Source organism: Lipophrys pholis, assembly GCF_963383615.2.
Source record: "Lipophrys pholis genome assembly, chromosome: 2".
Lineage (NCBI taxonomy): Eukaryota > Metazoa > Chordata > Actinopteri > Blenniiformes > Blenniidae > Lipophrys > Lipophrys pholis.
The window spans coordinates 26,427,750-26,441,380 of record NC_137636.1 but is presented as its reverse complement, the minus strand read 5'-3'; the positions used below and the strand labels follow the sequence as shown (position 1 = coordinate 26,441,380).

The 13,631-nt window shown below is 42.6% G+C and overlaps 1 protein-coding gene across 1 annotated transcript in view; it reads right to left on the bottom strand.

The window, feature by feature from the left end:
* The window catches only part of LOC308106646 (insulin-like growth factor 1 receptor), a 59,273-nt gene extending 45,642 nt beyond the window's left edge, over nucleotides 1-13,631 (bottom strand). Inside the window, exons 1-2 of the mRNA XM_080458504.1 lie at nucleotides 12,668-13,631; nucleotides 2,888-3,454 (exon numbers count right to left, since the gene is read on the bottom strand). Of these exons, the coding sequence (XP_080314630.1) occupies nucleotides 2,888-3,454; nucleotides 12,668-12,758 (658 nt within the window). The 5' untranslated portion in view covers nucleotides 12,759-13,631. The remainder of the gene's footprint in view (nucleotides 1-2,887; nucleotides 3,455-12,667) is intronic.

The following is a 13,631-nucleotide window of genomic DNA, read 5'->3' as shown; positions in this document are numbered from 1 at the left end:
TAGATGGACATCAACAGTTGAATATATTTTGGTTCTACAAAAATGCAACAACTTCCACGTACAAAAGACAAAGTCTCCAATTGAAGGTAAAAAAAGATGCAAACAATGATAATATAATTGATACACAATCGAAAATGTAATTATTCAATGCTTGAGCTTTACTTTTTTTTTCTTGCATTTATGGTGGCAAAATTTAGACAAATTATTTTAAATTCACTGTAGAAACGTTAAGTGGTATTATCTGTCATAAAAAAAAAACCTGGTGAGGTAGCATAACTAAACAACCTATCCAAAAATTATTTAATTTGTTTTCTTAATGCTTTCCTCTATTCTTCCTATTAAAATGTAATAACTATTTGTTTGTTTAAGGGAGCCTTCAGCTGATTACTGCCTTTAAAAATGCATTTAAACTTTCTTGTTGTATAATGAAATTGCCTCAAACTGCACAACAAATAAGACCTCTAAAATGAATATTAGATGGGTTATTTGGTGAAGTCTGTTATTTCCCATGAATATGAAAACAAACAACAGCTTCAGGAAACAATATCCTTGTGATTGGTGATGCATTTGCAGGTTAAAAATTGGCCCCCTGAGCTGTTGCAGTGTTGACACACAGGGCTGGATTGCACTTTGTTGACAGGCTCTGATGTGCAGGTAAAGAAGCAGCCGGGGCAATGGGTGCTGTTGTTTGGTCAGCCAGCTCCTCTGCTTCAGCAAACGGCCTTCCCTTTAATGAAGCCCGGCTTTACTACTGCCAGACTCCTCCAATAAACCGCCAAATAAATAGCACAACAATGCTAGTCTCTGCAGCGAGAGCAGCAGTGCTCTTGTTGTCTGAGAATCAATCCTGTTGTAAGGCAGCAGCAGCAGCAGCAGCTAAAGGCCCATTTACCCCGGTAGACACACTCCCTCTGGAGCACCACTAGACTGCTTATGCATCTACGAGGGGTCATTCTCCACCTCCACTATATTTAGTCTACTTCCAGTGGCTTCACAAAACATGTCAGCCTCCCTGAGAAGGAGATGCCAACTGAACACCAGCACACAGCTCATGCCTAGAATGGTCTCATCTGCCCTGTTTGTCAGGTTCTGAGATATTGCTCGGGGGATGAAGGTAGACTGTAACTGGCACGTTGATCATTTTTCTTTCTTAGAGGTCATAACTTGTGTGTGTGTGTGCGTGCGTGCGTGCGTGCGTGCAACATCACACAGTAAGAGAATAGAACTGGGTTCAAGCTGTAACACTTTAATCTTTATCCTGTAGGAAAAAAAGGAAAATTTGATTTATAAGGAGAAACAGTTTCTCAACTTATTTATCAGTTTGGTATGTGCAAACTGCAGGCTGGTACACACTCACGATTTATTAAGTTTTCTTTTTGTATTCCAGCTTTCTTTGCGTCACTCATGCTAAGATCAACAAATGCATTTTTTCCATGTGTGCAATCTCTAGAATTGAGCTCTCATTTCTGGGTTTTTTTCCTTTCTGTGGTTGACCTTTGTCGTCTTTTGGACCGCTCAGTTGAACATTGATGAATCAAGAAATGAATTAAATGGGAAAAGTGTGGGAATAGCTCTGATGAACTGTTGACTTGTCCATGGTGTACTCATGCCTTTTGCTCAAATAAGCAGGGACTGACTTGGATTTGGATAAAGTGATATAGAAGATCCGTTGACTGAATACCTCAAACAAACAAAATAATATGTTTGACCCCGCTGGCTGTGTGTACAACATCAAGCCATAGATAATTTGTTTGGTTTATTTTGTAGGAAGAGGGATGGTGCATGAGCTTCCTACAAGACACAACTTTAGATTGAGCGTATTGGTCACCCGTCAATGACTGGACAAATTATGTAAACTACACGAGACATGTTTTCCTTCGTAAATTTGTAACAAACAGATGTGTGGTTTCCGGAGTTTTATTGTGTGCCGTCCATTTCCTGTGCACAAGACAGATTATAAACCAGCAGACACCCACTCCATCATCCCACACCTTCTTCTTAAGCACATTCCTCTAAATGATTTCTTTCCCAGCAAGCCCACACTCTGTCACTCCAGGCCTGTCAGACATATTTGCATCTCGGTAATTTGCCTGCGTGCAAGCAGGTGTGCCTAAATGAGAAGACGATGGTAATGATGATGATGATGATAATCACTGTGTGGGTACAGATGTCCATGCAGTTGATGCAAATCCTGCAACACTTGCATGTCACAAGACCGAAAACATCAACATGCTGAGTCTGCAGCAAGGCGCCAGTCACCAGGGAAACAATTCAGCCAGACACACGCATGCACGCACACATGCGCACACACTCAGCCAAAACAGACGGTCTTCAAAACAAGTGATCGAAATCGCTGCAGTCGTAAACACAAAATTAGAGGCAGCATTCACACTCCTCGTACACAAAGCGGTTTAATTAAGCTCCTGAGCATTACCTCCTTTAATTTGGTTTATCCAAGTAGGAGAAAACCACTGACTTGAATGCCACAAGACACCAGAAAGTGGGGATTCTTTATAAAAGAGGAAAGCTATGTTACAATACAAAACCACCTAGAACCCTGTTTGTTTTTTTAAAGCTACAATTTCACAGATACTGACATCTGATCACACTTGAACCCTTAACTTGAATAAACACCCGAGATGTAATGATCAGCCGACAGGTCCATCATTTACAACAAACCCCCGTCTTCCCAGCACTGCTTCTTACACACAGTCAAAACACAACAGTTCAGGCAGTTAAAGTGACAGGTAGCAGGCAACAGCTGCATGTGCCTTCATCACGCTCTCAAATTCACATCTCCACAAATCAGGCCAAAGGCGCGGCTGTCTGCTCCATCGATTTGCAATTCAAATCCCCGATGAGCCATCATGTGTGACAGGCGACTTACCTCTCTGGCAGTGATTGGAATTCCAGCAGCGGTAGTTGTAGTTGTTGTTGAACATGGTCTTCCTGCACTGAGGGCTGTTCTCCATGATGCCAGGGCAGACGTCACTGCACTCCTTGGACTGCTTGTTCCCGGCGATGTAGTTGTTGAACTCGGCGTCCATGATGAGCGACCAGTCGATGGAATCCAGGTAGCAGAGCTCAGGGTTCTTCTCGATCCGGATGGCGCCGCGTGTGATGTTCCTCAGGTTGTACAGGCCGATGTCTTTCAGGCTGGTCATCTCGAAGATCACCAGCGCGTAGTTGTAGAAGAGGTTGCGGCCCCGGATGACAGCGAGGTTGGGGAAGAGCGTGCTCAGGCTGTCCAGGCCTGACACTCGGAAGAGCAGCAGAAAGTCGGTGATCATGGTCAGCTTGGGGAAGCTGAGGGAGCGGAAGACTTCCTGGTTGCTGTTGTTGTTGTTTTTGTCGCCAATGAGAAGGATCTGCAAGTAGCCCTCCACCACCGTGCAGTTCTCCAGACGCCGGAATTCACCGATGTCATTCCCAATGTCAATGCTGGGACCACAAACTGCATGAGGGAGAAACAACAAAGACAGTGGTCAATATTCAATAAATTCAAATGCAATTTCTTTAGCATTACTTCGCCCATTTCATCAGCACACAATAAAAACAACATAATTTTTAAATATGCATCTCTCGTCACTGTGTCCACTGTGTTTTTGAGTAATTGTGGGTAAAATCAGGGTTTTTCATTTAGTTACTACCTTGTTTTATCATCACATGGGGTAAGCAGCAAATTAGCATATCAGAAAAAGCAACATTAATGACATCTTTAAAAATGTATAGAGAACTACACATGTGGGATAGAATAAAAGTCATTATCAAAAAATTTACTTGACAACTTATTGGTGCAACGTCCTCATACAGCCACCGACCATAAAAACACGACTTTTATGGCATATGTAAGTCAGACAGTTCCAACAACAGTTTCCACAGTGTCGGAGCCGACTGAACAGAAAGCTCCTCTGTTTACAGTTTCTATTATGCTCTGGTGTCACTTAACACCGTGAGCAGCTCTGTTAGTGTGTCTGCCTGCATTGCATTCAGGTACAGTAGGGTGGAGACCACACGTGTTTGGGAGGTAAGCCAACTGTAACCAAGTCTGCAAAAAGAGCAAAAAATAATACAATGGCTTGAATCTTTTGTGGTTTAAGTCACAGAAGACTGAAGAATTAAATGCACAAAGTTTAATTTAAAGCAACTTTAAATGCGGCCGTCAATTAAAGCCACAAAATCAAATACTTTAGTCCTCTTTAGGAAAATCAACACAACAGCTAATAACGTCAAATAATGCAACATTCAACAACCAACAATGAATGAAGAAAACAACTATAGTGCCCGATTTTTGTGGCTATTATATGTGATATAAACGTCAGAAAATATTTACAAAAACACTTAATTGAGACGCATTGCAGTCTTCATGAATCATGACAATTACTTCAATGTTTAGTCTGATACAATCAAAGCGCTTTTGAACGTTCATAAACTATTTGCATATTTCCCCCTTTGTTGGCACATAAATATACAATGTAATAAAACATAAAACAACATTCTACTATCCTGAAATAGTGATGCCTATAAAAGAGGTTTGTCCAATATTGACAGTACACTTGAGCTGTGCCGTTGTTGACTGACCATGTTTGCCTTTCCTGTCTCATTTTCAATGGCAACTTAACGTAGTGTGACAAAGTAAATACTCCAGTCAGGTTTGATTCAAGCTTAGGTGAGCAGGGCTATAAACTTCTGATTGCCTCGCCTTTCGCCACTTGATCCTCACATGTCTACCCAGTACAGCCTCAGAGTTTTGTTCTACTGTGTGCTTGTTTTTTTTTTTTTTTAAAGCTTTGTCAAAGTAAAACCGTAAATCTATGAGAGTGTGAACACTGTCAGCAAATTGAATGCAGTATGTGATGATACGACCTGCCAAATGAAAAGACAATATTAATGATAGGGGAGTTTCACATACGCTCCGGCATCATTACTCTTCTACAAACGCGAGTCCACAGCCACAGAGGATGGACTGTCAGGCTCCAGATATTTATAAGTTACTATCTTATCTGATAGTTTGGCTAACCCTGAGAAACATCCAACCAAGGTAACTAGGTGGTAAATTCCCACCCGAGTCAAGACCAACGAAGATCTGTATGTAAAACAAAATGATGAAAGACACCAATTTTCATAATTTGTCGCCCTGAGATGTATCATATAACGACGGGAAGTGACATACCCAGAATTCTGTCATTTTAAACTGGCTGATGTTCATTGCACAAAAGTTCAAACATTTTTCTTCAGTTCAGCTAGTTTTTTGCTCTATGTATATCGTGCATTTTGATTTCGCGATAACAATAAACTATGATGCTACAAATTGTTGGAGAACCACTGGCTTAAAACAAGTTGGATGTTTCCTGTGGAGACACTGAATGTCACAACAATCTACTCTTTTCCAGACTGCAAACGGCCCAAAAAGACATGTGGCAAAGTCAAGGCAAAACCCTGTGATTGTAGCATTATAATAAATAAGGATTTAATCGGCAGCTGTTCTGAATATAGCAGCTTCTCGTGATCAGGTCAGGAAGGTGTGACGGCAGCACTCGATCCTGTTGAAGGCCCCATTTGCACGACAATGTTTCAAGTGAAAATGCAGTAAAAAAAAAAAAAAAGCCTGTTTACATGGAAATGGTTAAAACAATGTAATTTTTGTATTGAGCCACTCGTGGGTGCTGGTGTTTCTGTATGAAAATACCCCCACATGAGTGCAAATGGACAGACGACAAAGTTTGATTGCTATTACAAGCAACTCGACTATAAAACTACCAAGTCCCAGGAGAATATGAACTGGGAGTCACGACACTTTGGAGGCTGCCATTGTTGTTATTGTCTATCTACTCGCACATGTGCAGAAGATTTGTTTACTTTGGGCGTGGTGCACATGCGCAGTAGCAGCATTTTAGGAAAGTTATGTTTTCCCACAGTTGTTTTAACACAGAGAAAGATAGATCATTTACAAAGTTGTGGTTTTGAGCACAGGACACCAAAAAAGCAACAAAGGTTTTCGGTTTTAATCTGAAAACGTAGCGTAAACAGGGTCTAAATTTATGTCCAGCCTGTGATGGAAACGAGGAACAATGTGGTGGGCGGGCAAACAGAGAGAGAGCATGTCTTGATCCTGGTCTGAGTTGCTTATTTGGAAGAAAACACCGACTGTAACTGGCGTGCATCGCCCCCTACCAGAGGAGCCCACCTGTGCTAGTCACTGCAGAGACGACGTAGTGTCTGGTCTTACGATCAAAGGACACACAACAGGACACAGCTGCGTTTTCCCTTTTGATGTGAACAAATTGCAAAAACGTGCATTTATGTACTTTTATGTTCACTGTAATATAGACATGGTGCTTTGTATTGCTATTGACCTGCTGTGAAGTACCTTTCTCATTCAGTGAGACAGTACACCAACTCAACTCGGACGGACACTGCTTGAAGCAAAACAACTATAAAGAGCAGGGTTTTATCAAAATGAAAAAGAAAGCATTCTGCTCGAAGTTTTGCAGCCTCCAACTAACCCGCATCAGGAGAAGTTTGGCAAAGCCCCACAGTGATAATCGGTGATGATAGGTGGGTTGTTTGCCTTTCAAACTTTTCCTCCCACCTGGCTAAGGTGCTCTAAACAATACTTAGCCCGAAGCCCCAGCAGCACCCACAGAAACATGGAGGCCATTATCGCACATCAATGTGAGGAGGAGTCAGACTTCAAAAGCTAGAGGGTTAGTGAGTCATGGAAAACTCACACCGACCAGCTAACAGGTTGTCACACTACTACTTTAATGCTGGTCTATAAAATTGAACTGTATAAATACAACACTGGGAGGGAACAAGGGTGCATTTCCTGCAGAGAATACACTTTTCAATCCTGTTTTACAGTTTAAGATGGGAGCTGCTGCATTTTTAAGTGTAAACATATTTATTGTTTTCCAAGTTCCTGTTTTACATCTTACCATGAAGAGCTTTATTTTGCACTACTATAGTTGACGGTGTTTTCGGAGGGTTTTTTAATATGTGTGACTTATTTACCTAAATGTAGGACAGCCCAGGATTAATAATGTTCCCATCTTTAAAACATTAAGAAACAGTTGCAATCCTGCAACTCTATATCTGTTGCATGAAGAGCAGCTCTGAGGGGGCTACGATCCCTACATGACTCCACTATAATGCAAACTGCAGGCGAGTGATATAACAAACACCCTAGCAGGAGAGGGCAACGTTCCTCCAACAGTTCATCTGTTTGTAAAATGTGGACTATTCCTGCAAACTCCAGGGAATTTTGCCTCCACTTTTCCATTTGGGGATATAAATGGGTTTTTTCTATGGATATTTGAGGAAATGTATTGTACATGTGCAGTTAAATTAACTAAAGTCCTTCATTTAAGCAATGACACTATGGTGCATTTAAGAGCAGTGAGTCCACCTCTTAAGAGCAGGGAGTTTGCTGGTAGTTCAGCTTCTTAAAACTTCCCCACCTATAAAGTATGTGTGGTTCATTCATTCCTTTCTTTTTCTTCTTCTGGTACACAGAATACAGACTGAGCACACAAACGGTACAGTGGTTAGCGGTCTTGCCTGATTTACCTAGATTGAGTCCAATTGAGAGGCATTCCGTGTGGAGTTGGAATGTTGTCCACTTGCCTGGTTTCCATCCACAGTCTATAAAGTTCACTTGAAGTCAATTGGTGACTGTAAATTGCCCATAGGTGTGATTGCCAGTGTATGCCATTGTCTGGTGACCTGTCCAGCCACTTACCGTCAGCTGGATGGGCTCGAGGCCACAGTGATGCTGCTTTGAATAAAGAAATATAGCAAAGCCTACTTTAGATCAGAAAAAAAACTGCTTCCTCCTGGTTTGATCATTGTGTTGGTTATCGCCTTGTGTTTTGAATTAAAACCCTTTCAGATTTCTACCGAGATGTCAACAGTCGTTTACTGAGATGTGCTCAAAGAGAGCTATAAGATAGAAGTTTATGCACATCTAACTGGCAGAAAAGAAGAAGGGAATAGTGACTGAAATTGGACAGTTGGTAATCGGTCGGTAAACAACTTCAGAAAATTGTATTGGCATTCAGTACCTGACAAATATACTGATATGTTGGTTTTTCTGAGGCAATACTACTCACAGCTTCTAAAAACCTGACTATGTAAATGATTAGCATGTAAAGTTTACTTCAAAGCGAATTGAAAAGTTTTAAGCAGGTATATTTGAAGGCAGCCAAGTGGGTGTTCTTCGTGTGACAGCATTGACACCTGCTTTCAAAGAGACTGGGATCAACCTATGTTTACAACCTTTTGCCAAACAAAGCACTCAGGATTGTTTCATTCAAATGATTTATGGTAGCCTCTAGGCAGTGTTGCAACAACACTTCAGGTTCACTTCAGTCGCTGCCGCCTGCATAAACAAATATTTTTACCAATCAACCAATTCTAGACGATAAGAGAGTAAGACACCTAAGCTTAAATTGTGCTACAAAGTTTCGAAAGATAATAGCTACAGGTTAGGAACTTTCCTACACCAACACGCAGACAAAAATTCAAAGCAGCAGCCCTGATAAAGAGCATTACGCAACACAAGAAAGAGTCATCTAAAGTTGGTCAACTTTAAATTTCTACTAACTTATCACCCATAAATGGGTCAGTTAATTTGATTACATAAATCCCACAAAACTGATAAGAGTAAACTTCACTTAAAATGCCATTGCACTCATGTGCAGAATGGAGAAGAGCAATCATCTGCCAACAAGGAAAGACCACACAAAAAAGGCTCCCCACTGATTTGCAGCGCATCATTCAGATGCACAAGCAGAAGTTTTCTCCGGACGCAAATTTTTCCACTGCGACTCACCGGAAAATGGTCTCAGGGCCCAAGCTCCTACAACTAGTACTAACCCTCACTGAAGCCATGTTGCGTTTATCGAGGGTGTAGCTATCAAGCAAATGTGTAGTCGCATTATTGGAGTTTGAGCAGAGTCAATGAGGATTGTTGGAGGATGAGCCCTAAGACTCATGTAAACAGAAGACCTGAAACAACAGTTCCTCATCTGACCAATGTATCCTCTCTTCTATTAAATCATCTTGTCATTTATTTCCTCCTTATAACAGTGAAATCTCAAGCAGACAGGACATAAAACATCAAATAAATGTCCTAAATAAAGTAAGTAAAGTGAGCAGATAACGTGCATACATAATTATTGAGACTCAACTCACAATATCCACATATTGTAGATCATGGTAAGTCATACTTTAGAAATTCCCATATTCTTGTGATAAAATATATTGTTTATTAGCTGTCGGGATCTGTAGAGAATAAGGCCACGTTTACATTAAACGGCTATTTCCCCCTGTACATTTTCAAAAACATCTTCAATTCTATAAACATGCTAAAAAAAAAAACTGGTTAAGAGCTGCTATGAGCTACATGCCAAACCTATAGTGGGAAGTGTAACAAGAAGTATAAAGCCATGCTAACCAATCAGAATCTTTGTGGGGAAAAAAACACTACACAGGTCACATGATTTCATGACACATTGAAGGCAATATTATTAGGCAAAAAAACCCCACAACATTTACAGTTGATGCAGAAAGTTATTTTAGAGACAAATTAAAATAAACATTTTCGACAATTTATCAGATTCCTTCCTTTGCATTTTTATTACAATAAACATTTGCTTTATAGAAAGCGTATGAACTAATATTTAACAGAGCAAACTGGGGCAAGTCTCCACTGCATGGGGCAAGAGAGACCTTTGGTGTGATTTAAGGCAGGAAGTGTGCTGGTATGGTGGTTATGTCTCCCTCTGTAATGTACTTGTCAGCGCACAGTGTTAGCAGCCGTCAGCGAGCCGCATACCTGTTAATGCACTCCCTAACACCCGGGCCTGTAAAAAGACACACACACACACACACACACACACACACACACACACACACACACACACACACACACACACACACACACACACACACACACACACACACACACACACACACACACACACACACACACACACACACACACACTGCCTGGTGACGTTACATCACCACGGCCCTCAAATACTTTTCACCCTCTGTGGCCTCGCTGCAGCGCCAGCATGGCCGTCTTTCATGGGAACTGCTCCTGACCGCCTCTCGTGAAAAAAAAAAAAAAAAACACCAAACAACACAGGAAAAACTTTTCTGATCAAAACAACCGCCGGCTAAGTGAAAATAGCATTAGCAGGTGTCGCGGCCTAATAACTCTCCCTCCACACTGACACATTTTAAACAGCTGAGTACACAAGCCTATCACTGCAGCTTTGATGAGCCTCCAGATCACATATTTACTTTTTGATAACCTTTTCCGAGCGAGCTGCAACACTCAGACTGTCCACTGACAATCGGAGGAAATCCACTGGAAACCCCATAAGAGGAGGAATAGGAAGCAATACTCCTCTCTGAGCCAGTATTTCATCCACTGCCGCTACACTGCAGAAAGTCTGTTTGGCCCTCATTTCCATCCTGTTAGTGACAGATTGCCCAATGGGGGCAAACGTATTCATAAACACTTTTCGACATGAGAGGCAAGGTGAGGAAAAAAAATGCACTGGGAGGGGGTGATTTAAAACGAAAACAAAAAATCATTCCAGACAGACACAGCTTGGAAAGCTGATCTGAAAAGGTGCGTCTGCGGCGGCACGACCTGGTTAACCCGAACCTGCCAGCTGATAGAGTGAACTGGCAGGAATGCTCCAGAGTTCTGCCACACAAGGAACCTTTTAGATGGCTCGGCGGTGGAGTGAGAATAACTGTGAGGATTTCAATGGGAGAACCTCTCCGCCGCTCCCCAGGTTTGTCCCGGTGACCACCGGGGCTAACAGTAAACCCCATAACACACAGTTCACAGGCTCCTCACTCTTTCCAATCAACAGAACTTAGTCTGTTTTTGCTTGTGAATGTACTTTGGCTTGTTCTATTTTAGACCTCCAAACCCCAGTTCAACTCCCGCCTCCCCGACATGTCGCGATGAATGGGATGAATCAGGAAGCCTAGTTTACAGTTCTGCTGGAAACACAGAAACGTTTCAGGAGGAAATCTGAATCAACATCGAAACTTTAAAAATTATCAAAGACGTTTGTTTACAAGCTGACAGAAGAGCATGCTGCAGTGGTTAGCCACAGAAGAGCTCCATTATTTGCAATGAAGAAAGTAATATGGTACCAATTGGTGGCCGGTTTACTCCAAATGCAAGACATTCTATAAGATGTTGCAGCACGAGGTTAATGTATGACCTGGACAATCGCTGGTTCCATTCAATCCTGAAGTACCAAAATGATGACAATCTGTTTTTCAGCATCACCTTTACACAAGCTGACAGACAGAGTTGATCAGACTCGGTTCAGATCAGTGTTTTGTGATTGTGCAGCTTGGGGATGAAATACAGAAGCGCAACTGTCTGGATGAGATTGTTCATGTCATCAGGAACGGACCTGATTAACTGATTGCAGTCATTTTGTCAATCTGACTCAAAAGTCTGGATGTGGAGACGGATGCAGTCCCCACCGCTTTCCTCTCAGTCACCCCATTTTAGACCGGGGTTTACCGTCTCGACGGCGGATACTTTACACTCTTTGTTGACTCTGATTCACCACATTGTGACTCAGTTGACAATGTGCCGTTTATATATAGCCTGACTGACTTTCTCCACGGGCTGAGTCACTGTAATGTATTTAACGGTACACTTTAATCTGACTCATGTTTGAAAAGCCGGTTCAATTTATAACTGGATTTCTTTTCACCAAAATCATGTTTACATGTTGAAACGTCAACAAAACCCTAGCATTAAATGCTTTTCCAATTTAAGTTACAATATGTTTCTTATGCGTTATATGGAATAAGAATAACCAATGTAGCACATTATAAGCCAGAGGAAGGCAACTCATTTTCCCAAAAGGTCACATGAAAAATTAACACTACAACTGGTGGCCAAGACATCAGTTGATTTAAGTTTTGCTCAATGATAACTATCTCCTGATAAAAAGCAGTTTTTAAACATGATTTGGTTTTGTTTGGGGGGGGGGGGGGGGGGGGGTCACTGTATCTTTGTTTGAAATTCCTAATCATTTTTTTTCAAAATTTGGAGTTCAGTTCAGTTCAGTGAAGTAAATAAAGTTTGCTCTATGATGGGCAGGGTGTATCCTGCCTTCATCCATAATGAGTCGGGAATGGCTCCATCACCTACGCAGCATTAAGCAGTAGAGAAGATGAATGGAAGTAATCAAAAACTATATTTTTTTTTCATTAACCATCTATTCCCCCCCACTGTGAAATACCAGTTTCACAAGCCAACAATTGCTCTGCTCAAGGTGCTAGACTCAATCAACAATGTGACCATATTAGACATAATAAAGCCAATAATTTGATTCTGGATTTCTCAGTGACACCCAGACGACCGGTCAATCAGAGTTAAAGGGCCACACGTGGCCCGCGGGCCTCATGATGCCCAGGTCTGTTAAAAGCACATATTGGTGTGTTTAACACTCTTCTCTCCACAACACAACCCTCATTTCACAGAAAATTTTACAGAAAAATCGTGTCGACTTGATTTGAATGCCACTGTGGTGTATGTATAGGTAATAAAAGGCATTATCTCCCCGCTGAGAGCGGTGGGAACGGAGTGTCGGTGTGCGGCGGCTTCACTTACTCTCTGCGGTGGCGGGCCGGAGGCAGGACGACAGACCCAGCATCAGACCCCAAAACAAGGTCAAGCGGCTCCTTTCCGCCCGAGCCCTCATTCCTGGACGAGTAAGTCCCCCCTTCAAATACTGGAAACGAGTCGCCTGGAGCGGGGGGAAACGCGGGCCGGGACCCGGAGTGAATTATTCGTACACCTTTTAATCTCCAGCCAGCACCTTTTAGCCGTTAGCCGGCTAATGGGGCTAATAGCTAGCTGGGTAGCTCGCTCGCTCACGTTTCCGAACGGCTGGAGTCCGGCTCGAGCTCCGCGGAAAATCACCGATTTATCCCCCGGGACGCGAGATTCCTACTCATAGTTCTCTTTTGTTTGTGTTTTGTTTTTATTCCCGCCGCACTGGAGTGTGTAGTGAGAGCATTGCGGCTAGAGTGTCGCCGGGGATCCCTCTGTAATCCACATCTTCACGCTCCATATCTGGAGGAGAGAGAGAGAGAGAGAGAAAAGAGCGGAGGATCCTCGCGGAGGCAGAGAGCGGGTCAGAGCTGCCTCGCAGCCGGGATGGAGGCAGGCAACGCGGATACACATGGGTACACCGCCCCGTTTAGACTGAACTGGAGTGTTCCCTAATTTCCAGGATAAGAAAAAAAATCTGGTTTGAGACCGCAGCCTCCTTCTTCTTCTTCTCCTCCTCCTCCTCCTCCTCCTCCTCAGCCGCTCACAACGCGCACACACACCGCGTTGTTGTGGTGGCTGTAATTCACCTTCATACCGACGGGAAAAAGCGCGTTTTGTTTTTGGTTTGTTTGTTTTTTTCGCTCGGGTCCTCTGGTTAGCTGAAGCCCTCCGTCGATAGATGGGCGATCGGGCGGCGTAGTTGTGCAGATTAGTGCACAGGTACACACGCACACTGTCTCCTTCCAGCAGTCTGCAGTCTGCCGCGTTCGCTGTAAACACGGCGCCGTGCGCACAGATC